Below are 22,615 nucleotides of genomic sequence, written 5' to 3'. Positions count from 1 at the left end.
TCTTCCTGCTGCAGCTCGACTGTGAAACTACCTTTTTTTTTTTTTTTTGGCTTGGTAGAGAAACCAAATCTTAGGAACTAAAAGAAGCTACTCTAAGGTGCAAAACTGTTGTCAAAATAAAAGTTTCTAACACTCAGCAGGAAACAGGGAAAGCAGATTGTTAACTACATCTTTGCAAAAATATTGAAAATGCAAGCATTTTATATCAATAGTTATTACACCAAAAATATCTCACATAGGGAATTCCCTTGTGACAGCTGGCACCCTATCACCTAGTAAATATAGTCTGAACTTAAGGTTATCACACAAAGAAATAAATTTCTTAATACTGTAAATAATGATTTGTTTCTAATGTTAAAACAGAATTCACAATGGTGATGTTTTGGAGGAATGTAGGACTAAATAGAGATTCTCAACTTTATGTTGCAAGCCTAATTATTAAAATTGCCTTTTACAGTAGTTTTCCATTGTCTGATTTTTGAAAATAAATTCTGATCATGCACTTCATGTATGAATAATGCCTCTCTTCAACTGCTGTGTAGAAGTCCACATATAATCAAAATGGTTATTTAGAAGATAATAATCTCTAAAAACAATTATCTGGATAACTTCAAAAAGGTCAGGAATGTAGTCATCCAAAAGCTGAGAATAAAATCCCCAACTATGTTACTTGTCTTATTAAGATGTCCCTTTTACCACCACTGCAGGATCTACTGAAGGTAGTTTTCCACCTTGCCCAGGACAGTATTAACCATCACTACTTATCACAGCAAGTCAAAAAATCCAGTCACCTTTTATAACTGTCCTTTCACCAGAACAGATGGAAAATGAAGCAATTCTGTTGATGATGAAGCTGGAACATCATGGCTTGAAGATTCCAACAGGAACAAAGTATCCTAGACACCAGAATTTCTTGGTTACAGTGTTCTGAGCCAATTCCTATCCTCTTACTTAAAGCAGCTTTCAAGAACCCAGTGTTACCAAACTAATGATTTAAAAGGTCAGGAAAAATAGAGCAGCCGAACAATAAATTGTATAGAGTAAATGGGCATGGTTTTGCCTTTGATGAGTACATGACTGGTACTGGGACCTACCAATGGACCAATTTTAAGAGCCGCCAGTAAATAAGAACTGTCCGTTCAGGGTTAGACACAATTCTGACCTTCTTCAGGACTCTGAGGCGAGTTCCAGGTCTGGAGTGTGGAAATACTCCTAACACATGGCTGCAGGCACTGTGAATAAAGTGGGCTACAGCTTAATCACAGCTCACAGCTCTTTGGTGAGGCACAAACACACGTGCAAAATATTTCAGAATTATGATTAATTGGCAATTCAGTTGTTTTGGGGTTTTTTTCCAGTTGTCATGAGCACTACTGCTTTGCAGAAGGAAATACATACAGTATCCATAATTTCATAATTCTTTTTCAAATCTGTAGGCTGCAAAGACAACTACTAATGCTCATTTATCAATGGGGACATGCACTTGGATATAGAAGACACCTCAGTCACCTCATCAGAACACAGCAGTTTCTGATGTAAAGAGAAATACTTCCATCACTGGGAGAATTGCACACCTGCTTCTTGGAAGTCAGCGTTACAAACCTGAACACCCCAGTACTTCACCCACTCCTTCCTCTAAAGGAAACCTTTGGTAGAGATGGGCGGGTTTAGTTTTATGATTATTTCACATGCAGCTGCTGCAGCCAAGGAGATATTAATGTCTTCAACTACAATTAAATGAAAATACTTCCCACATCTTGAACACTTACCAACTGCTTGAAAGACCTGCAGATATAGATATTCACAAAGTCCAAAAATTTGTGGAGTTTTTGATTAACCACTTCAATCCCAACCTCACATCCTTTAGAGCCCTTTTTTAACACATTCCAGCTTGTTTACCCACTTCCACACCAAAGTTAATTCTGTGGCAAACCCAAGGTATGAAGGTAGAGCCTCGAAGGAAGGAACAGTGTCTGGTCTGGTCCTTGGAAAGACTTCACCTTTGTCTATTTGCTGACAGCAACAAATCAAGTGAATCATTGATCACCTCCTGCAGAGGCAACTTAGTTAAAAAAACTTATTTACAGCCTGATTTATACCACACTGTTATTTTAAAAGGAGGTGACTTTACCCAACTACCAAGTGACTCTGGCAGCATACACATCAAAACAGCACAGTGACAGGAGCAAGGTAAGATGAGTAGTCACATATTCAGAAACCATTTTTGATTGGTTCTTCTCGAAGTCACACATGCTTAAGTAATTCACTTTTTTCCAGCAGAGGGAAAATACTCAACCACAAAGAACAGCACTGGAGAATTTGTCTGCTGCAGAATTCACTGATACATTTCAACTGGTAGCTTTTACTGACAAAGTTTGACTCTGTACATGAGCTAATACTGTAGATCAGGGTACATTCTCATTAATTAGAATTTTAGGCAGGAACTGATCACACAATAGCTGCCATTTTGGCATTACACTTCAGGAAGGATGATCCAGTTCAGCCTGAACAGCAGTGCTCAACTCTACAAGCTGATGCTGAAAAATAGTAAATGTTACTCTTTCTTGCAGAAGAGATACTGAGATCACTTTGTAACAATAACCTTACAAGATGTAACACTAGTGATCTTGACCACCATCCAAGTGTCTCCGAGAATATGTTTTTCTTTTAAATTATATGTTTTTCTTTTAAATTAGACAATAAAACCCCAAACCCATAATACTTGTTAACAGTAAATTTATTTGCCCTGGGAAATACTGCAATTCTACCCATGTGCCACGAAAATTTACTCCTAGAATCTGCAGCCCATAACTGAAGTTTCAAGTGATATTCTCACCCCAAACGCAAAGTTTTAAATCTCTAGACAGGGTAAACATGCTTTTTCTTTTTTAGCTACTCATAATGAACTGAGGGTTGTTTAAATGAGATCAGTTTATGTCTACCACAGAAGTCAGTATAAATTTTATTATCCATGATTGTTTATGAGTTTTCTACATGGAATACCAATGCCATAGGATTCCTCTCACATACATTGGCCCATCAACATGTATGTAAAGAAAAATGCATCAAAATCAAGACAAAGTTCTGAAGGAAGAAGCACCAAGATGTCCAGTGTTCATAGAGGAACACTAACTATTCTGGCCATCCATCACTAACATTGTCTCAGTAGCAGAATTTTCCGCAGTTTCTTGGTGAAATCCTCTGTATTCAAATGAACTAAGACTTACTTCTGTGTAATTTGCACTTTTCACCAACATAAATGGCAAGCACACACGTAAAAGGCAATCAAAGTATTTCGCTGCTGTAGGATTTGTGTGCAACGAGCAATGAACCAGCTCACTCTGGACTGTGGGAAGGTGTGAGCTATGGCAGACAGCAGTCAGCTTCCACCAGAAATTTTATGTACGTCCAAGAGATCGGTAGTGCTACTTTTAAAGGCAACTCCTGAATGCTTACACATTCCTCTAGAAAATGGTGGGCAACACTACACTCAAAAGCCAGGCTGTATCAGTTGTGATTTGTTATCCTTTGATTTTCCAATGCACATCCACTGCTGCACTGCCACCTTCTAGTCACCGTAACTGGAAAAAGGAAATATAAGTTAGTACCTTCTCAGAAGCCAAGAGACAAAAATGCTAGATTTTCTTTGCATTCATTTTATAGATACAGTTAATACATTTGGATTGTATTTGATCTGTTCCAACAGTACGAAAGCATATCAATAGCTAACCACAATAATCAAAATGTCCCGAGGACAACTTGTATTAAGGCACACTGCTTGTATAACACTGTCTCCAGGGCAGGTACTAAGCACTGTAATTCCTGAGTGAATTCTCCCTTCAAATTCTAGTTACCACAAAATTCCACCATGCTACTCACGAGTTCTGTAATACACTAGTATACATACTGATATTAATCTGTAAGTAATAATGTGCTATAAATAAAATCAAACTTGTAATCAAGGGAAGGTATAGAGCTGGCAATTCCATTTGCACCCTGATTTTCCACAAGGCTATTGTTACCTTCCATGCCACAAGATCTATTTACTGCTCCCTTAACATTGGTACCATGCCTGTTAAGAATCAGGAAACATTTAGAAACTGAAGAGAAGGCTGATAGAGTGCGCTTTTGTCTCTAATACCTGTGTTTATTACAACTTGGTCACAACAGATTTACTAAATTGAAAAAAAAGCACCTTTTTTTTTTATAAAGGGAAACTTTTTCACTTTTCAAGAATAATTAAGCTTCAGCTTCCCAGCCAACAGAGAGAACTGAGGTGTACACACATGAAGTTTAAAACGTTCTGACACAACCTACATGATGACTGGTCAGTATCTTTTGAAGTCTCGTCTCTTGGAACGCTGCATTAAAGACAGCATCTCATCTCTTCATTAGAGAATTTAAGACACACATCTGGGTCAAAGTATAAATTCTAAAACTGACTCCTGATGGTTTTTTGCAGGTGGGTGGGAAAATGAAAGGGAAATGCTACTTTTAGACCTGCTTCCCTAATCCACTTTAGAGGCACACTAGTGACATCAGCGATTTTTGAATGAAAAAGGTGTTTCTAAAAGTTAAGAAAACTGAACCTATTGTGAAGTGTCCTTCCAGTAAGACTCTAATTTAAATATTTCAACAGTCATGTCTTAAAAGGGAAACAAAGACAAGGACAGCATTTGCTGTTTGAAATTTTATCAAGTGTCAGAAAAATAAAAATCTGGCAGGGCAGTAGCTTCTGTTTTGCTTAACTACATGCATCTCCTGAACAGAAAACACTCATGATGATTCTGTATTTTAACTGAAACACATTCCAGTAGCATGAAACTAAGCATATTTTTCCTTTAATATCAAGGTAACAGCAGCAATTCATCAGGAGTATTTATAAAACATTATTAGCATGTTCTGACAAGGGCATTGCAGTTACTGAATTGCTGTTACTGACACTGTATAGGGAGAATGAATTGTAACCCAACTGAGACTACAAACATCACACAGTATACAACAGAACCTATCCTTCCCACAAAATAGAATCTCCCTGGTAACAGTGACCAGCTGTCAGAAAAACCAACTATACAAACTACAGCTTTTTCTTTTTCATAATTTTAAAGTTGGTTCTTGAAAGCAGAATTTGAAACTAACAGCAAAATAGGTTCTTACATTTACAGTGACAATAAAGAATTACATAAGAGAGTACACATGCTTCTTTACATAAATGCTTCTCTCAGAAAAGGTAGTTGTCCTTTTCCTTTAATCTGTACTAGATTTCATCAAGTTCTGCACACACTCTAAGTTACTTCCATTCTTTTACTAGCAATTATTTATTAGATAAATTTTATTTTCCAGAAAGCTCGATTAACATGACAGCCACTACCATTTTTTTTCTTCTGAGTTTTCAGAGAAACAGGAGCAAGTCACACTTTCACATAAAATCCAAAGACAGCTGCTCTTGAATCTTCTTGAAAAATTATTTTAATAGCGCAGGCTTTAGAGCCACGAAACACGGCTGTTCTACAGTCTCAAACCATTCTGGAGGCCCCTGAAGTCTGCAGCTTAATCCCAGGACCTCTGCAGAGATCAATTCCCAGTCCAAGATTATACTCACTCTAATTGCTAATCTTGCACATTTAACAAGCCTGATTAAATATTGATACTAACATTTATTATTACAAATCTGATGTTTATGGTCTGCTCTTATAAAAATTCATACTCAGCACTTTCTGCCACATGACTTGAAGTGCAGTTGTAAACATGTTTTTCTTTAGCTGTACCCAAATTGGCCCTGTTTTTGCAGGTAAGTAGTGTCTTGCCACCATTCCTAAACTGGTCGGTTTACAAGCCTTCTTAAGCCTCCTCCTCCAAAATTTAAACAGAAGTCAAAAACAACACTTAGCCATACAGAACATCCATTCAAACCTACGAACACAATGACCAGGGAACTTCCTTGCAGCTATTACACTGCTGTAATATTTACCTTACGTATTGGTACAGGCACCACTCACGTCTTCCATCAACAGATGAACCAGGACTATTTCAGTGGTATCTTCTAGAAGTCATCCCCCTGCAATTAAGAAAAGATACAACAAATTGAGAAAAATATGTTTTACAGCACAAGCTAAACTACAGTAATTGCCCCCATTTTAAAACAATGGCACAAGTCTGGTTTGCAGATTATTCAGTTGCAAGTTTTTACTACTTCTTTAAATGGTGGAGGATTCACTCACTGGCTTGGAATGGACTGGAATGGCTTAGAGAAAGGTTGCATGGCTTATGGATTCTCATTCCTTTTCAATGGTGCACTGCCATGTTAAATCCATAAATTGGAACGACAAAATTTACTGAGGACTAAACAGTAGTACAAAGGTTTTGGGTTTGTGGTTTGGTTTTTTTTTTTTAGTTGGAAGTCTTCATGTTTACCATATTCAAGAGTATCTTTTGAACTTCATGGCTTCACCCAAGTTATAACAACTTGCCACAGGCTCTGCCACATGCATCCCTGGGTATCCCTGCAATGCAGTGTCAAACTAAATAGTTAGGCATCGAACTAAACATCAAGTCTGCACTTCTTGCTTCCAACTCCCAATAGCTGAGCCGAGATTTCTCAATCTAAACCAATTCCTGACTTCACAAGGCTTAAATTTTGTCAATATGCTGCATATGCAGCCTCTTTAAGCATCTTCACTGAGAGATACTGGTCACAAAATACTCCCTCCCCACACTACATGGCAATACTGTGTCTACAGTGAGCTGCATTACAGCTTTAGTTTCAAAGCTGGTGCCATAAATGCTTTTATCCGAGGATTGTTGAATTTGGAGAATTTCTAATGTATTGGGGAATTTATTTTCCATTTTTTTCTTTAATCTAGACAGCACTTCCATTGCCATGACATGCAGCTTGTCTTACTGTACTAGAAGAAGGTAACTTTTTTCAATTTTGACTTAGACTGAAAAACTAGTTTGCTTTGCTTACCATCTTTGCTGTTTCACAGGCATTTGATGCTCTTAATCAGCTGTGGAATGCTGAAAGATTCACTTATTTTAGGAAGCCATAAGCCTTTCAGAAGTTGGAGAGAAAGACTTCTTTGCTTATCTTATTTTCTCCTTTGGAATCAAAGATGTTCCTTTAAAAGTGAAACACTACAGAGTTGCAAAAATTTGAAACAGTGTGAGTAAGCATCGATTTGCAGCTTCTTTGATGGAATTGGTCAATGGTTGGCGGATTGTTGTTTTTTTAACAGTATTTTATAGCTGACTTACATTAACATGATTTTTTTGCAAGGGAGATCTTTTTAAAACTCCCCATGAAACAGTAGGAAGGCAGAATACAGTATTATCCACTTGCTTTTTCGGCTTAAATGAATGAAATCCTCTATTTTTCTTTACACAAAGATCTGAAGGCATTTTGAACTGGGAATACTGAGACTTTAAATTCTAGGCACAACTGAGCTTTATGTGGAATGATTCCCACCACCCTCCAAAATCACACGCAATACTTTCAGAATTAGATGCTGAACATGTAGAGCAATCCATCTCCATGTTAGATGGTTGGATATTGTGCAGATCTTAAGAACAGCTTGTTCCATTCATGACGAAAATCAGATGGAAGTGTGGCATTTCAGGGAAACTTTACTTTGAAAATTACAACACTAGTACACAGCTCAAGCTTATACATTTAACATCTGCTTTCTGAAAGAAATGTTAACAATTTTGAAATGATATTAAACATTGTTTCAACTTTTTCTCACAAAAGCATAAAAGTCATGGAGGGAAAAACTTAACAGGCAACAATAAAAAAAGGTTAAAAACAACTTTTCCTTTTAGTAGTCCTCTGGTAGTAAAGATAGAACAGCTTCCACATTTGAGAAATAATCTGTCTTGGTCCAAAAGTTTAAGAGTGTTTTTAGTATCTGCTTCTGCCTCCACCTCTATCGGATCTGCTTCCACCACGGCCGCCACCTCTGGGCGCCCCGCGGCTTGAACTACTGTAAGAATCCCGAGGAGGTGGATAGCCCCTTTCCATGGATGGGGGAAGACCCCTGTCTTGTCTTCCAACACGATCACGGCCACTTGAGTAGACATCACTTCTGCTGCTTGAGTAACTTTCTCGGCTTCCATATCCATCTCGTGTGCTGCCGTAATCATCATAGCGACTGCTTCCACCATATGATGGCGGGGGCCCTCGAGCAGGTGGAGCACTACGTGAGTTACCTGCAGGGTCAATGGTCAGGTAATATGGCAACACCATAAGTTATATAGAACAATTTCAAATCTGAATTTACAGAACTGCTGTATTAAAATGTTTACTGCTACTCTTTTTATATGTATTGAGATGGGCTTAATAAAATCTGCCACACTAATGGTATTTTAAGTGGGGATTTCGTATCAGGCAGTGAGTGGATTTAAAGACTCTGAAGGAATGAAGACGGTGTTTGTTTATTCAGGCAGGCTCTTTAACTGGGTATTCCAGTACAGCTTGTTATTTTAGAGAAGAAACTTGGCCATACTTTCCAGAGACAGCTGTCATTCTGAACTGTAGACTTTGCTTCTTTAGTTTATAGCTTATTAACAAGACGATCAAATGAAAACCAACAACTGCACTTTCACTGTAGGGGAAAAAAAATTGTGCCACTTTCCCCTAAAACACAAGCAACCTAGTGGAAGTCAGATGTTATGACATCTGTACATCCATATGATCCTCAAAATGGATTCTCACCGTAACTCTCATATGAATCTCTGTAGGAGCCTCCACTTGGATGATCCGAGTAGTCTCTGTCACGTCCACCACCGTATCCATCACGATCACTATAGGAGGAAAGACTACTAAGACTTAGTACAAATCACTAACATTACAGCAAAAATAAAGTGACAGGGAGAAAACTCCAACAGTAGGTACCTATATCCCCTGGAGGGGTATTCATCACGTGAACTGGAATGACCATAATCACGATATGCGTAGTCTCGGGGAGGTGGTGCGTAGTCCCGGGTATCCCTGGAACTGGGATAATCTCTGCTTGAATAACTACAAAGAACAAAAACTGAGATGTTAGCCATATGTCCTAATACAGAAGGTCTGGAATCAAGATCCTTCTCTAAACAAAAAACACTTCACTATAGCGAAACAGTAGAAGAATTTACCCGTCTTTAGTGCTGTAGCCATCATCTCTTGGAGACATGTAGACATCTCTCCGTGATGGCATTGGCTCTCTGCGCGGAGGCCCACCATAACCATCTCTTCCACGTGACACAGGAGCTTCAAAGAAACAGTCCATTTAATTAGCATTTAGCCATGCAGAACATTCAAGGCAAGTGCTAGGAAATAGTTTAAAGCAATTTAATAGTATCTCCGGAGCCTACACTTAGAACACTTTACATTTCTGCTTGCACAGTTTTAAAGCAGCACTAGACAAAATATATTCAAATTGCACCAAATTGCTCCCAACAGCTACAAAATTATACTGGTATGAAAGGAACCAAAGGTTAGAAAAACAGTACACCATCCCACAGCGGACTGAAGTTAGAATCAATGATTTGCACCAGTTCCTAAGGAAAGACTAAGGTGCTAGAGCTGAACAAGCAATTAATTTAGTCAGGAAGTCCTTACCTCGTCCTCCCATGCTACTGCTACGCACTGGTCCTGAAGGTGCCGATCTCTTAGGTGGAGGGCCTCCACTTCGTGGAGGTGGACCCCTCTTCATGGGAAGTGGCCCTCGAGAAGACCCTAGAAGGAGAAGCCATGAACCAATTATTATTTCTGTGATACTCACCTGCATTTTCTTAAAGCCTGAACTACGACAACCTAAAGGTGCCATTATTACCACTACATGATCAACCGTAAACCTCTAAAACTAGACTTCAAAGCCTTCTCTTGTCTTCTAGCCACTATTAAATGCTACTGGCAGAATTAAGAGCCAAACTTCCCACAGCCTAAATTCCTGTCAAGAACTGTCTTTTAGAGCTTTTCCAAAAGCTACAGGGTGTGACACAAGGGAAAAAGACAGCTGATACCTGTAATCAGTCACAGCTTAAATACTTAACAAGTTACTGTTCTCAGAAGAGCCACTTGGGAGGATGTACTAGAGAAGAGCCTACAAAGAGGGAACAGAGGTACTACTACCGAGTCTGCAGAACCTACTACACAGACTCTTCAAGACAGAAGTTTCACTATTTCCAGGGGGTTTTTTCCTGCATTACAGCTTTTACTGTTACACTTCAGGTACTGTTTGCTAGTTAAGTGAGTTTGTTTTGATACTGTAAAGTCTGAATAAATAGCTGTATCTTAATGAATATCCAGTATCAAGTAATGTACTTTAGAAAGCTTCAACTTAACAAAAAAGGTTTAGCTGCCCTAACTCTCACTCTGATCTGGAAGGATCAGCCCTACAACTTTCTCAGTTTAGACCTCTTGCTATAAAGAATGAAAGGCAGTTCCCTTTCCCTGGTGGTAGCGAATCACTTTTTCAACTTGAATACCAGAAAGCTTCCTTTCTCACGTGCAAGTCAGGAGTTCTGCTTTTCTTTCATAGGCAAAAGTCAAGTGGAGTGTTAGTTGTAGAAAGGAATCTTCACATCTGAAAGCCTTTTCTTAAGGTGTACTTGCCTAATCAAAAATTTGACTAAACTGCCGAGATCGTATTTCATCATTTTAATAAAGAACAAGGAGTGCACTATTCAGGTGTTTGACTTTTTTTTTTTTCCAGTAGGATTATTGTCATCTTCCAATGGAATTGTCTTGTGTTGTCGAAGTGTATAATGAGAGAGGTCAATACATACCCAAGTGACTCCCTCTTGAAGGTGGTCCTCTCGCGCCACTTCCGCCTCTTGCGCCTCTAAGGCCCCTGGGAGGACCTCTGCTTCGGGGAGGGGGTGGTGGCCCACGCCTACCACCACTTTCAAAGGATGGCTTGGTTGCTTGTTCCACTTTAATTGCCTTCCCATCTAATGACTAAAGAAGAAGCTGCTTTACTTACTGCTCATTCATGTTTGTATTTCTTAAATCAAGCCCCTCTTGCTTCACTATTTATAGGGCTTCCATTTTATAAGTTAGAGCAACTCTAGAACTGATTTCAGTCTTCAGTATTAGTCCCCAAGTACTCAGCAGCATGTTGGGCCTAATTTCAATTTCTACAGTACTTCATTCTTGTGGTATTGATGGCAAAAAAACCACAGAGCAGCATCAGAAAGGACTTTCAGTGAAAACACAAGCGTCCAATGATTACAGCAGCCCCACGTCATTTATTCTGTAAATGAAACATGATATATGATCTACAATTTACTTTCAATTGCCATGTTTTGTACCAAACTAGGAGTGCACCTGTAGTTACAAGATTAAGCTGAAGGTAACAGCTTCAGTCGGTATTTCTGGCAATGGGGAGGCCGTTTAGCACATTTTCTTGACGTCCTGATAAAACGGTGATCGCTGAAGTATTTAGAAGCTATTTCAGCATCTACACAGCAGACTGAGTATGACAATTCACCCCTTTTTTCTAGTGTTTCAAGCTGGGTTTTCAATCAAGGTGACTGTCACAATTTACTCTTATTACTTGCTTTTCCACAGGGAAGGTACTTTGTGGTTGGGGTATTTTTGCTTGTGGGTTCTGTTGTGTGGTTGTTTATTTTTTTTTGTGGAATGAAAAAGGTAGAAGCTTCTGCTGGAATATAGATCTGCAATACCAGGAACTCTGCAGCCAACTAATATACCTCAAACATGAGCAGGTACTAACAAGCTGAGTAATTCAACCTAGTTAATCAAATGTCTGTATGCCACATGTTAGGATATCATAGCAGAATCAAGATCACAAGCTCTGCTAAAATTAGGTTATTCTGTGCCTAACCTGGCAAACATGGTTTATTTGCCTTTTTTAGCAGTTAAATTTTTAACTCTGCCATGACAACTAATTAATTATCAGGCAGAAACTGTTGTTCATTGCACTTCTTTGCTGCAATAAATGAACAAACATAACTGCTAGACTGCTAGTAATGACTACTAGTAATAGTATTTTATTGAAGTATTGAACATTTTTTGTCCTCTGTCAAAATCTAGCTCTCTGAAAATTCACTGTAGTGGTGGATGTATTTTGCCAGCTCAGAGTGGTAGTGACTGTTTGAAAACCTGTGTGTACATACATAGGTTCAATTTGATCCATTGTGAGGGGAAAAAAGTAAGAAATACCTGCAAAATCACATTGGTCTTGGCTTTGACTGTGCAATATTTGACTTATGAAAGGTTTCTCAAAAAGCCTTTTGGCATGACAAACTGAAATATCCACTCTAATGACTGGAACTTCTCAGCTTGCATCATATTGATTTGCCATTGTAATTAATCTCTCAGTTTCATCCTTCTCAAGCAGGAACAGAGGGCGTGAAGCCTTAAGCTTTGCTATGGCCACTGCCGTCCTTAATTTCATGGTAGAATCTTGACAGCTTGTTTTAAGTTTAGAAAGCAAACACTGTCCCCTTCTGCTAACATGGGTTCTGAAAACCTGGATGCTAGGTTTAAATTCTTTTATTTCTGTTAGGTAGGAGGTACAGTTTTCCTTGTAATTTCTCCTCCTATTTTCTTCTGCCTCGCACTTAAGCATCTTACCTTGGCAAAAGATTGTTTCTTTGCAGACTGCTTTACAAAAGCAGTCTTAAAAAGCTATTCCATAGGTCCAGAAAGACCTTCCACTAGATACAAGAACATATTTTTTGCTAACCAGAAAATATTTGTCAAAGTTAGTCTGATTTCAAAGCAGAGGGGACATTTTATGGTTTCTTAGCTCAAAGAAAGGTCTTACCTCGCCAAACATAAAAGTCACACAACCCATCTCAGAATAAGGAAGTTTTTTCAATGAGCTCAAAGCACAAGCTGTCAACATGAACACTCAGTTTTTTTTTATAACCTTGATTCAGAGTGTTATAGAAGCATGTTTAATATGATATGAGCACCAGAAATTAAGTCACCCTGGTGCTAAAAAGCATGGAAATAATTTAAGCTACAAGTAATTTAGGACAGTAATAGTTTGGCAGTCAAAGTCTCCTATGTGTGGAATGAATTATCTGTACATATTTGTAAAGTGAGATAGAAAACTTTAACTAAACACAATTAGAGAACTATCCTGCAAGCTGTTCCACATTTCAATAGAAAAGATGAATGAAATTTGCTTAATTTTGGGAGCGGGGCAAGAAATCAAGTATTTTAAAAAAACTGTTACAATAATTTGCATGAAGCTGGTCCTAGCACCGCACAGGGCTTTCCTCTTCAATGGATCACTTTGCTGTTGATGCTGCAATGACTCCATTTCTCCATGTTCCTTGATGGCACAGTAAGTGAGTTTGCTTTTGCCATATATATCCAAGAAATGAAGATCCATTTCTCAAGAGGTCAAGCTTCCGTACATTGTATCACTTCTTCCCAAAGAACAGGAAGCACTTTCTGTCAATCAGACAATCTTCTATAGTGCTGAGTACAGTTTATGCTGTAGGGATTGCAGCATTTGCTTCCATCCTCTTAACATAGACCAGCTGGCTTGGCAGGTCTACACTGGAATAAAATCTTTGGTTTGTCCTGACCCTTTGCTTAAGGTCATATCCTCTCTTTAATTATCCATTCCATCTTAAGGATGTAGAATCAGAAGGTCATGAGAACAGCCCACTGCACCGAACAACCATTACAGACTGGGGAGTATCTACATTTATGTCCAGGTAAGCATGTGCATTTTGTGGCATCAGGATGTAGACTTGACAGCCATGAATTAAGATTCTTCTTAAGGAAGGCTGGTAAGCTGCTATAAAGTACTTCTACATTTCTTTTGCATTACTCAGACATGATAGCATTGATTCAATCTAGAAGACAAAGTAACTGAAGCGAGAAATCTCCATCCCAACTCTAAAGCAATTATCTTGTGGTCTCTTTCTGCAGGACAAACTTATCTTCAACAAGCAAGCTTTGACTAGTCTATGCTTGTCCCAATATAGAGTGAAATATAGTTGTTCACGTACTAGCCCTCACCCAAACTGGTGCAAAATTCAGCATATATTTTCATAAATATTTGCAAAATAAAAAATCAAATGCAAATTCATTCTTGCAGAATCTAATGGAGTCAAGACTCTTCTACTGGCTACAACTTCAAATTCCTTTGGGATGACAAAATGAGCAACAGACAGGCAATGCAGAATCCTTCCCCCGGCCAGACAGATCACCTAACTCCTTACAGACTGCTTGAACTGCAGTCTGCACAGTGCTTCTGCTGCTGCTTCTCAGCTGCATTAAAATCTCAAGAATGTTCCAATACATCTTTTCCAAACGGACAAAGAGAAATTCAAATTGCCAATTATGACAATTGCCTCTTCTCACACCAGGCCTCAAACACAGCTCTTCCCTCAGACCTTGAACGCAGTCTTTTTGGAATACAAGCAGTACCTGTTGTCCAGAAGGCTTTCTGAAGATGAGAATGAGAGACTACCGCATGAGTATCTTTCATATCCATGGTCAAAGCAAGTTGGACCAGAAGACATTCTAGGCAAAATCTCATCTGAGGATGTTCTTTTCATACACTACTTGCTCTTCCAATTTCAAAGCAGATGTAGGTCCTTCTAGATTTATAGTGAAGACAAACCCATGAGAACGATGATCCACAAGGCTGTCCTTTCTAGCACTTCTTGCCAATAATGCAGATTGTGCATTCCAGAACAAGCAGACATAACCTCAGCCACAAATATTTAGCTACTTTACCAAGCAGTATTCTCCCAAATGTTTCCAGTGTGACCAAACACGGGCCTCAACAGTAAAGATGCAGAACGGTTGGTGATTATTTTCAGAGGGATTTTGATTTGCAAGCTGCACTCCACAAACACGCCGATTACTGACAGAGTTCCTTTCAGTCTGACAATTGCCTACTGGTCCTTGAAATTACCTTATGTGAGGACTCCATGACCATTTCAGAAAAAATAAATTATTTAAGCACGGCAGTAAACAAGTCTTCAGAACTGTGGCAAACTAGACAGTGGAGAAATAAAATTCAATAAAAGGAGCACCTTGACAGATGTTTAGGCTGGTATAGAAAGAACGTAATCTGAATTTGCCACCCTCTGCCTTGACAAAACTACTAGCTTGCTTAAAAGGGAAGGAAGTTTTCTAAGAGAATAATGCTAATTGTGATAAGGTTGTCATGAAGCATCCAGAAACATCAGTACATGGAGCAGAAACCCCACTATCCTTCTACAACACATACCCTGCTATAGCACAAATACAAGAAGTTCTACTATTTTTGTTCACAAACACTACACAAAGCTCACTTATTCCTAAAGTTGTTTCACTTACTGACTGCAGTAACTGACACTTTTCTTTCACTTCAACTTCTTAAACTAACAAGACAAACATATCAAAATCCCAAGTGTCAATTAATCACAATCACTTGATGTTTCTTCACTTTACTTGAACAGCATCTCAAGAGACACTGTTTACAAGGCCAGTGCAGTGTGACCTAAACACAACCATTCACACAATGCAGGGAAAACCAGAGTCTGCAATTCAAGTGGCCTAAGATGGCTTTCACTGCCTGAAGAGACAGCACCTCTATGAAAATAAGCAGTTGTTCACCAAAAAATTGCCAACTTATATCTACCTTATCAAACACATGCCACAACAGATACAGATTACAGCAGCCTACAATTCTCTGACAAACTATCCTGGTATTATCTTGGAACTTGTGCTGCAAATTCCTGTATTTTTATGTTTAAAAACATTACACATCCTATTGCTCTTAAAGCTAGACCATTGTGTTTTAGGGCATAAATGAAAAAATTCAGTTGCCAGCTAACAGCAAAGCCATTGCACATTAACTGGAAAGATGCCCCTCACAGACCAAGCAGATCAATGATGCAAGTCACAAATGTATGAGATTATCGACAGAATACCAGATAGCTCATCAATGCTCCAGCACTCAAGGGAAATCACAGTCAACCCATATTAAAGGAACAGTTACTAATTTTTAGGAAAGTCACTTCCCTGAAGTGTAATTTACACAGTACTGCATTCAAATATGATCAAAAAGGAAAATCCAACCCAAAAATCACTATTGAAGCATGCAAGAATGAAGAGCTGATTCCTCCATCACCGATTAAGGAACAATAAGAAAAGAGCATAGCTGATTGCCAGCCAGACTTCATTTTCTATCAGCAAATCCATGAACAGGAGAAAGATTTCAGCTTCATGGAGACAGAGAGATTTTGTCAAATTTAAAGTTACAACTTGTCTCCACAATCTTCTAATCCATTCTCTTTCAAACTTTTATTACCAGTTGATTTACCCCAAAGATTAATTGTCCTGGTCAGTAGCAACTGCAACATATACATGATCTTAATTCCTACCTTTCCATTCATATCCCTGGCAGCATCTTTTGCATCTGCTGGACTCTCAAACGTGACGAATGCAAATCCTCTGGACTTGTTTGTTTCCCGATCTTTCATCAAAAGGACTGTAGAAACAAAGTCACATCAGCCTTCCCTGTAATTCCCTTTAAGGAACACTTAACCTTTATTTACCCTTTTAAGCTCAGAACTTCTTAGAGGACATGTAAGCACCATCATTTCAGATGATCAACACCAAAAAGTCATCACAGCTATGTTGTTGTTTGTTTTATACTATCACCATCTTAATAAAAGTTCTCTTTACCTTCCACAATGCGTCCATATTTGCCAAATACAGCCTCAAGGGCTTTTTCATTAGTCTCTGTGTTCAGGCCCCCAATGAACAGCTTCCCAGGACGATCTGCTTCAACCATTTTGATTCTGTAAATGACCTACTAAAAAGAATGAGGCCATTATTAACAAAACATCAGACTGCAATAGAGACTTCATGGTATATAAATTACTTCTGTCCTCAAATGTACAACCAAATTTTCTTTAGAAAGGTATTAGGTAAGAAATATGAGGTATAAAAAAACATCAAGTAATTACAATTTTTTTGCAATGGAGGCAACTGGAAGTAGTATTAACAGTTACTTCTTCACATTATATAGTGCATTTAAAATACACTAAATAGAACTTTGAACAGTGGAACAAGGCTCTGTTAAAATGAAGCAATATTGGTGAATGCGAAAACTCTTCCAGAAGTGCTGTTCCTTTTGTGCTGAATAGCCATCCTAGCACACCTTTCCTTTAAATCCGGATGTTTCAAGTAATTTGCTTAATATGTCAATGTAATACAAAATTGTTAACTCTTCAGAGCATCTTTGGTCAGTGTTTTTGAAATTAAGTTCATTCTTTGTTTAAAGTACATGGAGCCTATGCTAAATTCCTGGCCTACACAACATGTGAGACTTAACTGACACCAGACCACCACTGCAGTTCTACACAGCAATGTCACAGATACAGTCGCGGGGGCGGGAGGGCTTAAAAAGAAAAATGCCCAAGAGCTGAAGACAAAGCCAATCCCCCTCGCGCCTGGCAGGCCGCCCGGCGCCTGCGGACAAGCGCTGCCCGCGTGTCTCCAGCGCGATGGCGGGAAGGCCCGCGCCAGCTCCGGCACACGCGGGAGCGCGGACAAAGCACCGCCGAGGGAGCCGCGCCGGGGCCGAGCCGGGCCGTGGGTTCAGCCGCGCTCCGGGCACGGTGAGCGCGGGGGGCGCCGGACCCTCCGCGGACTCAGGCACCGCCACAAAATGGCGGCCACCTCTGGCAGCGGCTCCGCTCCGTCCCCGCGCTGGCGGCCTCCTCGGCACTCACCCACCGCGCGACTCAAGCCCGTCCGGACACATCGGCGCGGCGCGACCGCCATGCCTCCTTCGCCGTGCCCCGGGATGCTCAAGAACCCCCGCACATAAAATGGCGGACACCGCGCCTCACACCGCCAGGACCCTCCTCGCCCCACCGCAACGGCGCGGGTCCCGCCGTCCTAACCGGAGCCGGGCAGGGTGGGATTGAGGGCCGGGCCCGGCTCTGCCGTGCCTCCGCTCCGCCGCGAGCGGCGCGCCACGCGGCCCCCACTCCGCGGACCTTTCGCCGCGGGTCCCCGCAGCGTCCCGCGGTGCCGCCCGCAGAGCCCTAGCCCGCAGCAGCTCTCACCTCCGCCCGCGCCGATCTGCAACTGCGCAATGGGGGCGAACAAAGGCGCTGCGGGCCTTTATAGCTTTACGTCACCCGCCGGACGGAGCCCCGGATGCGGCGGCAGCGCCGAGCCCGGTAGGGGGCGCCCGCGGTCCCCCCGGGGCCGGTGCGAGGCTCCCGCCGCGGCCGAGGGACAGCGGGGCTCGGAGGGGACGGTGGCCACAGGGGCGGAGAGTCCCGTCCTGCCAGGACCGGGAGCGGGCCGGGGACGGCGAGGGGCGGGAAAACAGCGGGAGTGGGCCTAGGAAAGGAGGGCTAGAGCTTTGTTTGCTGGCTGCGCCTCGTCCCGAAGGATTGAGGCCCCATGTGTAGTGCTGTGTCCAGTTCTGGACTCCTGAACACGAGAAAGGAGCTACGGGAGATAGTAATAATCACAAAGATGATTAGCTGTCTGGAGCATCCCTCTTATGAGGAGAGATATGGGAGCTGGGGCTGTTCAGTCTAAAGAAGAGAAGAATAACAGATCTCACTAATGCATTCCAATATCCCAAAACCAGGTGCCAAGCAGATGGTGCCAGAGTCTTTTCAGTGGTGCCCAGTGACAGGAGCAATGGTTATAAATTAAAATACTAGATGTTCCGCCTCAGCATGAGAAAGAACTTTGCATTGAGGGTAGCACAACCCTGGAACAGCTGCCCAGTGAGGTCATGGAGTCTCCCTCTCTCGAGATGTTCCTGTGTCACCTGCTCCAGGTGACCCTGCCTTGTCAGGGGGATTGGACTGGATGATCTCCCAGAGGTCCCTTCCAGTGCTAACTGATTTTGTGAAGCAGCAGATCTATCACTTCTTTGGAAGGAAAATCACAGTAGTATCAGTTTAACTTTGGGGTTTGCAGGAGCTTAACCCAGTTGGCTAAAGCAGCCTTAAAGGCATTTTTAATTAGTTTGATTAATAGATGTGCATGGCAGCACCCCTTCCTTGGAGAATAACAGCAAACTAAAACAAGTGTGATTTAAAATTAAATGTGTTGTTGATGGCACAAAGTTTTGCCATTTTCGTTCAACTAACTCGATTTGTTAATTATTTGTACTTGAAGTTCAACTGTGATTTTCTTTGGCTGGCTAAACCTGATAGCGGAAAAGTTAGGAGGAAATCTGCGCATGCAAAAAATGGCTAAACTTTCATTATTTGAACCTGTAGATTATCTAAATTTATATTAATCAGTTATCAAGGCCTATTTTCTTAGTGCCACCCAGTCTAACCACTGTACAGTCTTATAAGTTCTACCTTGCAGTTCTTGCTTGCAGTTCTCCAGACCTTCATTTCTGGGAGATGCTACAGAGTCTATGGACTCTAAGGGCACTGCCCGCTGCTGTTGCAGTTGTACAGCTGCATAATTTCTACCTTCTGATAAGAGAACATCAGACTCTCCTTATCTTCAGTTTTTCAGTCTGTCAGATACTGATATTCAGCTGCTGTTTGTGCTGTGGGAAGCAGAAGGCAACATTGCCTCAGAGAAGCTCATAGAAGTGTTAAGAACACAAAGGAGGGGAGCTCTCAAACTCTACTGTAAACTCCAGTATGTACCTGAAGATGTCACCTTACTAGAGTGGATGCTCAGAGTTTCTGGATGCTGTTACTGTGAAGAGGAAAGGGAAAGATGACCTTTATAAGGAGGTGGAACAGCACGGCCTGTGGTATCAATGCAGTTGCCAAAGAATGGCATTACCAGATACTCATTCAATTATCATATGAAGAAAAGTTTCTAATTCTAGTTTCAATACAAAAGAATTTAAAGTTAGGACCCTCCCTGGGATGGATCATGAAAACTAAAGCAAATTGTTAGTCCTGTAAGAAATATGCTAAAAATGGCCTCCATCAAGGTAGGGTCTCTGTGCTTCTCTCACCCATGGTGTATTTATTGACTGCCACACAACTGGAAAAATAAGCAAAGGCAAACAAAAGCCTCTTTTTCTGTCGCCTCTGATTTAAAGACTGAAATATTTAATTGATGACTCCAGGCTTCATTTTAGTAACATTTTGTTAACATGTACTGAACATGTAGTTAGGTGGGATTAGCATGAACATAATGACATTTGAAACAGCATTGAACATAAGTTCTGTAATTGTATCAGGGCCACCCATTGTTCCAAAAATTCTTCTGCCTGTTGTTCTAAAAGGTATCTTCATGAGGCTTCTCATCAGAACTTAGTTGCATCTTCATTGCAAACTGGAACAGTATTTTACAGTCTCTCACGACACAGTGTATGCATGGTCTGGCTCCAAATTCAGTCAGATCTTTTCCTAGAGGATTAAAGGATATATAATTCTTTAGTTCTTCTAATTCTCTTCTCTCCTCTTTTTTTTTTTTTTTTCCCCTGTAACTTTGAAATTTTGAAGAAAAACTACAGAAATCATTAGGGAACTGATTAATTGAAACTAATTCCTCTTCAGTAAGAAGTTCAAGGCTGAAGAGCTATGACTTTTTTTTGCAGATGACCTCTAAACTTTGAATTTTCTGATAGAAAATTAGGTAGTAATAAGAGGTCCTATACTAAATCCTATGGAATATTAAACAGACTTGGATGGGACAGCTGGGCAAACAGAGACCAGGGAAACTTCACCAACCTTTACACAGAGGACAATTACTCCCTAACTAGCATAGATATACTTGCCCTTGCATTATCACATTTTTGAGAGTAGAAGAAATGCAATTAAGTATGTTACTTACAAACCCACATACATATAAGCCGATCTCTTTCTACCTTTTCATTGAAAACCCTAAAAAGTCTAGTAGATGGGAGAGGTAGACAACATTCAATGAGGGTAATATTTTATGGATTTTTGTGACAGCTTTGAACTAAAATGTCACTCTCTTAAATGAATCCCTGCGTGTTTAACAGTGTTGTTCAATTTACACTGCAAACTTGTTCATGCAAGTACTATGTACCATGCTGCACATTTTTATCAAACATATTGGCCTTTTACCAAGTTCATCATGCTTCAGTTTTAAACTGGATAAAGAGTTTAGGAGAGCTGAGGGATGGGGACTAATGAATACATAAGTAATCTGATCACAAAGGATTCATTCAGAATTAATAAAAAAGGGAATGTTAGTCACTCTAGATATGCAATCAAAAACTAATAACTGAAAAATCAGCGTAATAGTTTTATAAAAAGGAGCAATTTTCTAGGCACTGTCAGTTGATGGGTGTTTATAGAAATTCAGGAATTTTCCTCTGTAAAACTCAGACTAGAGTAGATGAGAACAGCGCAAAATAACTGTTTATGGCACAGACTTTGTCAACCATTTCTAAACTGGAAGTCCCTATTGTGCATCTCCCAAATCACCTATTTGGGATCTCATTGTGGCTCCTTTCAGTTTAGCCATACAAAGTGGGTCATAGGTTCCTAAGACATAGCTGAACCTGCCTGAAATGACAACTCTAATTTTCAGGCTCAGCTGAAAAGACATGAGAATTCTTGTGCATCCCTTTATTCTTTTTCCTTTCGCCTGTTGCTGTTCTATGGTAAGGGCAATTCACTATAGATTGATGAATTGGTTAAAACTAATGGTCATGGATGTTTTGCAGGGCAATACAAATGTAGTGTCATTGTCTGGAAACATGAGTGGCAACAGCTTGCCAAAATGGAAAATACAGAGAGATTGAGGTGTTTGCTACTCGATACTTTCTGTATCATTGACAGGAATGCCTTTAGCACCCATCTTGCCGTGGCAGCACAGAGCTTGCAGCCATCACTTGCACTTACCCTGCTCCTCAGACAGGTTTTGCAGCTGTCCCAGAGCATTGCTCCTGCCATCACCACCTGAACAGCTGACACTGGAGCTTGGCATCATGTTTGTGGCAACACTGTGACTGTGTTGAACCAAGAGGCCATGTTGTGGCTGCAAACATTACAGGCTACATCAAAAAACCACCAAATGTAATTCTTCCAGATTGCTATATGAAAACTTGGATTTCCACCCCTAATTTCTGAGCTGGTAATATCTGACTTAAACCTTTCTCACTCACTCTCTACAACTCCCTGAAAGGAGGATGTAGCCAGGTGAATAGGTCTGACAGCTCTCAGGTATCAAGTGACAGGATGAGAGGACACAGAGTCGTGCAGGGGAAGGTTTAGGTTGGACATTAGCAGGAATTTCTTCACGAAAAAGGTACTTAGACATTGGAATGGGCTGCCCTGGGAGGTGGTAGAATCACTGTCCTGGGGGTGTTTAAGGAAAGACTGGATGTAGCACCCAGTGCCGTGGTCTGGTTAACGTGGTGGTGTTCAGTCCTGTGTTAAACTCGATGATCTCAGAGGTATTTTCCAACCGAATTGATTCTGTGCTTTTTGCTGGGGGCTAAAACCTGAAAAGAGATTCTGGTATCACAGAATCCTAGAATTGTTTGGGTTGGAAGGGACGTTCAAAATCACCTGTTTTCACTACCCCCACGCCGCTCGCCATGGGCAGGGAAACCTTCCCCAAGACCAGGATGCTCCAAGCCCCGTTCAGTCTGGCCTTGAACACTTCCAGTGATGGAGCATCCACAGCTTCTCTTTCCAACCTGCGCCAGGGCCCCAGGCC

At 40.6% G+C, this 22,615-nt stretch overlaps 1 protein-coding gene and 1 non-coding gene across 4 annotated transcripts; both read right to left on the bottom strand.

Moving 5' to 3' along the window:
* Positions 1 to 7,649: 7,649 nt before the first annotated feature.
* Positions 7,650 to 18,152, bottom strand: RBMX (RNA binding motif protein X-linked). Of its 3 annotated transcripts, none has more exons than XM_059859540.1 (9): positions 18,043 to 18,152; positions 16,652 to 16,778; positions 16,348 to 16,454; positions 10,768 to 10,939; positions 9,599 to 9,715; positions 9,133 to 9,247; positions 8,891 to 9,016; positions 8,711 to 8,814; positions 7,650 to 8,205 (listed from the first exon to the last, which is right to left on the bottom strand). In XM_059859540.1, the coding sequence occupies exons 2-9, from the start codon at positions 16,758 to 16,760 to the stop codon at positions 7,898 to 7,900; spliced, it is 1,158 nt and encodes a 385-aa protein (XP_059715523.1). In that variant the 5' UTR covers positions 16,761 to 16,778; positions 18,043 to 18,152; the 3' UTR covers positions 7,650 to 7,897. The 3 variants fall into 3 exon arrangements, with proteins under 3 accessions (XP_059715523.1, XP_059715522.1, XP_059715525.1); XM_059859539.1 differs by having other exon boundaries at positions 16,652 to 16,781; positions 18,043 to 18,137; XM_059859542.1 differs by having other exon boundaries at positions 8,711 to 8,799; positions 16,652 to 16,781; positions 18,043 to 18,137.
* Positions 16,528 to 16,599, bottom strand: LOC132334056 (small nucleolar RNA SNORD61). Its single transcript, XR_009488329.1, has one exon. It is a non-coding gene; the product is annotated as a small nucleolar RNA SNORD61 (small nucleolar RNA).
* Positions 18,153 to 22,615: the final 4,463 nt, after the last annotated feature.

This window comes from Haemorhous mexicanus, chromosome 14 (assembly GCF_027477595.1).
Source record: "Haemorhous mexicanus isolate bHaeMex1 chromosome 14, bHaeMex1.pri, whole genome shotgun sequence".
In the NCBI taxonomy this organism is placed as follows: Eukaryota; Metazoa; Chordata; class Aves; order Passeriformes; family Fringillidae; genus Haemorhous; species Haemorhous mexicanus.
Note: the sequence above shows the minus strand (reverse complement) of the source record. Positions and strands in the feature narration are given on the sequence as shown.

Excerpts from the sequence above, each read along its gene's own strand:
- RBMX (XM_059859540.1), bottom strand. The coding sequence starts at position 16,760 with ATGGTTGAAGCAGATCGTCCTGGGAAGCTGTTCATTGGGGGCCTGAAC. Across the intron at positions 9,017-9,132 it reads GGCTACAGCACTAAAGACGG|TTATTCAAGCAGAGATTATC; the intron begins GTAAATTCTTCT and ends TGTTCTTTGTAG. Across the intron at positions 8,815-8,890 it reads TACCCCTCCAGGGGATATAG|TCTTTCCTCCTATAGTGATC; the intron begins GTACCTACTGTT and ends AAGTCTTAGTAG.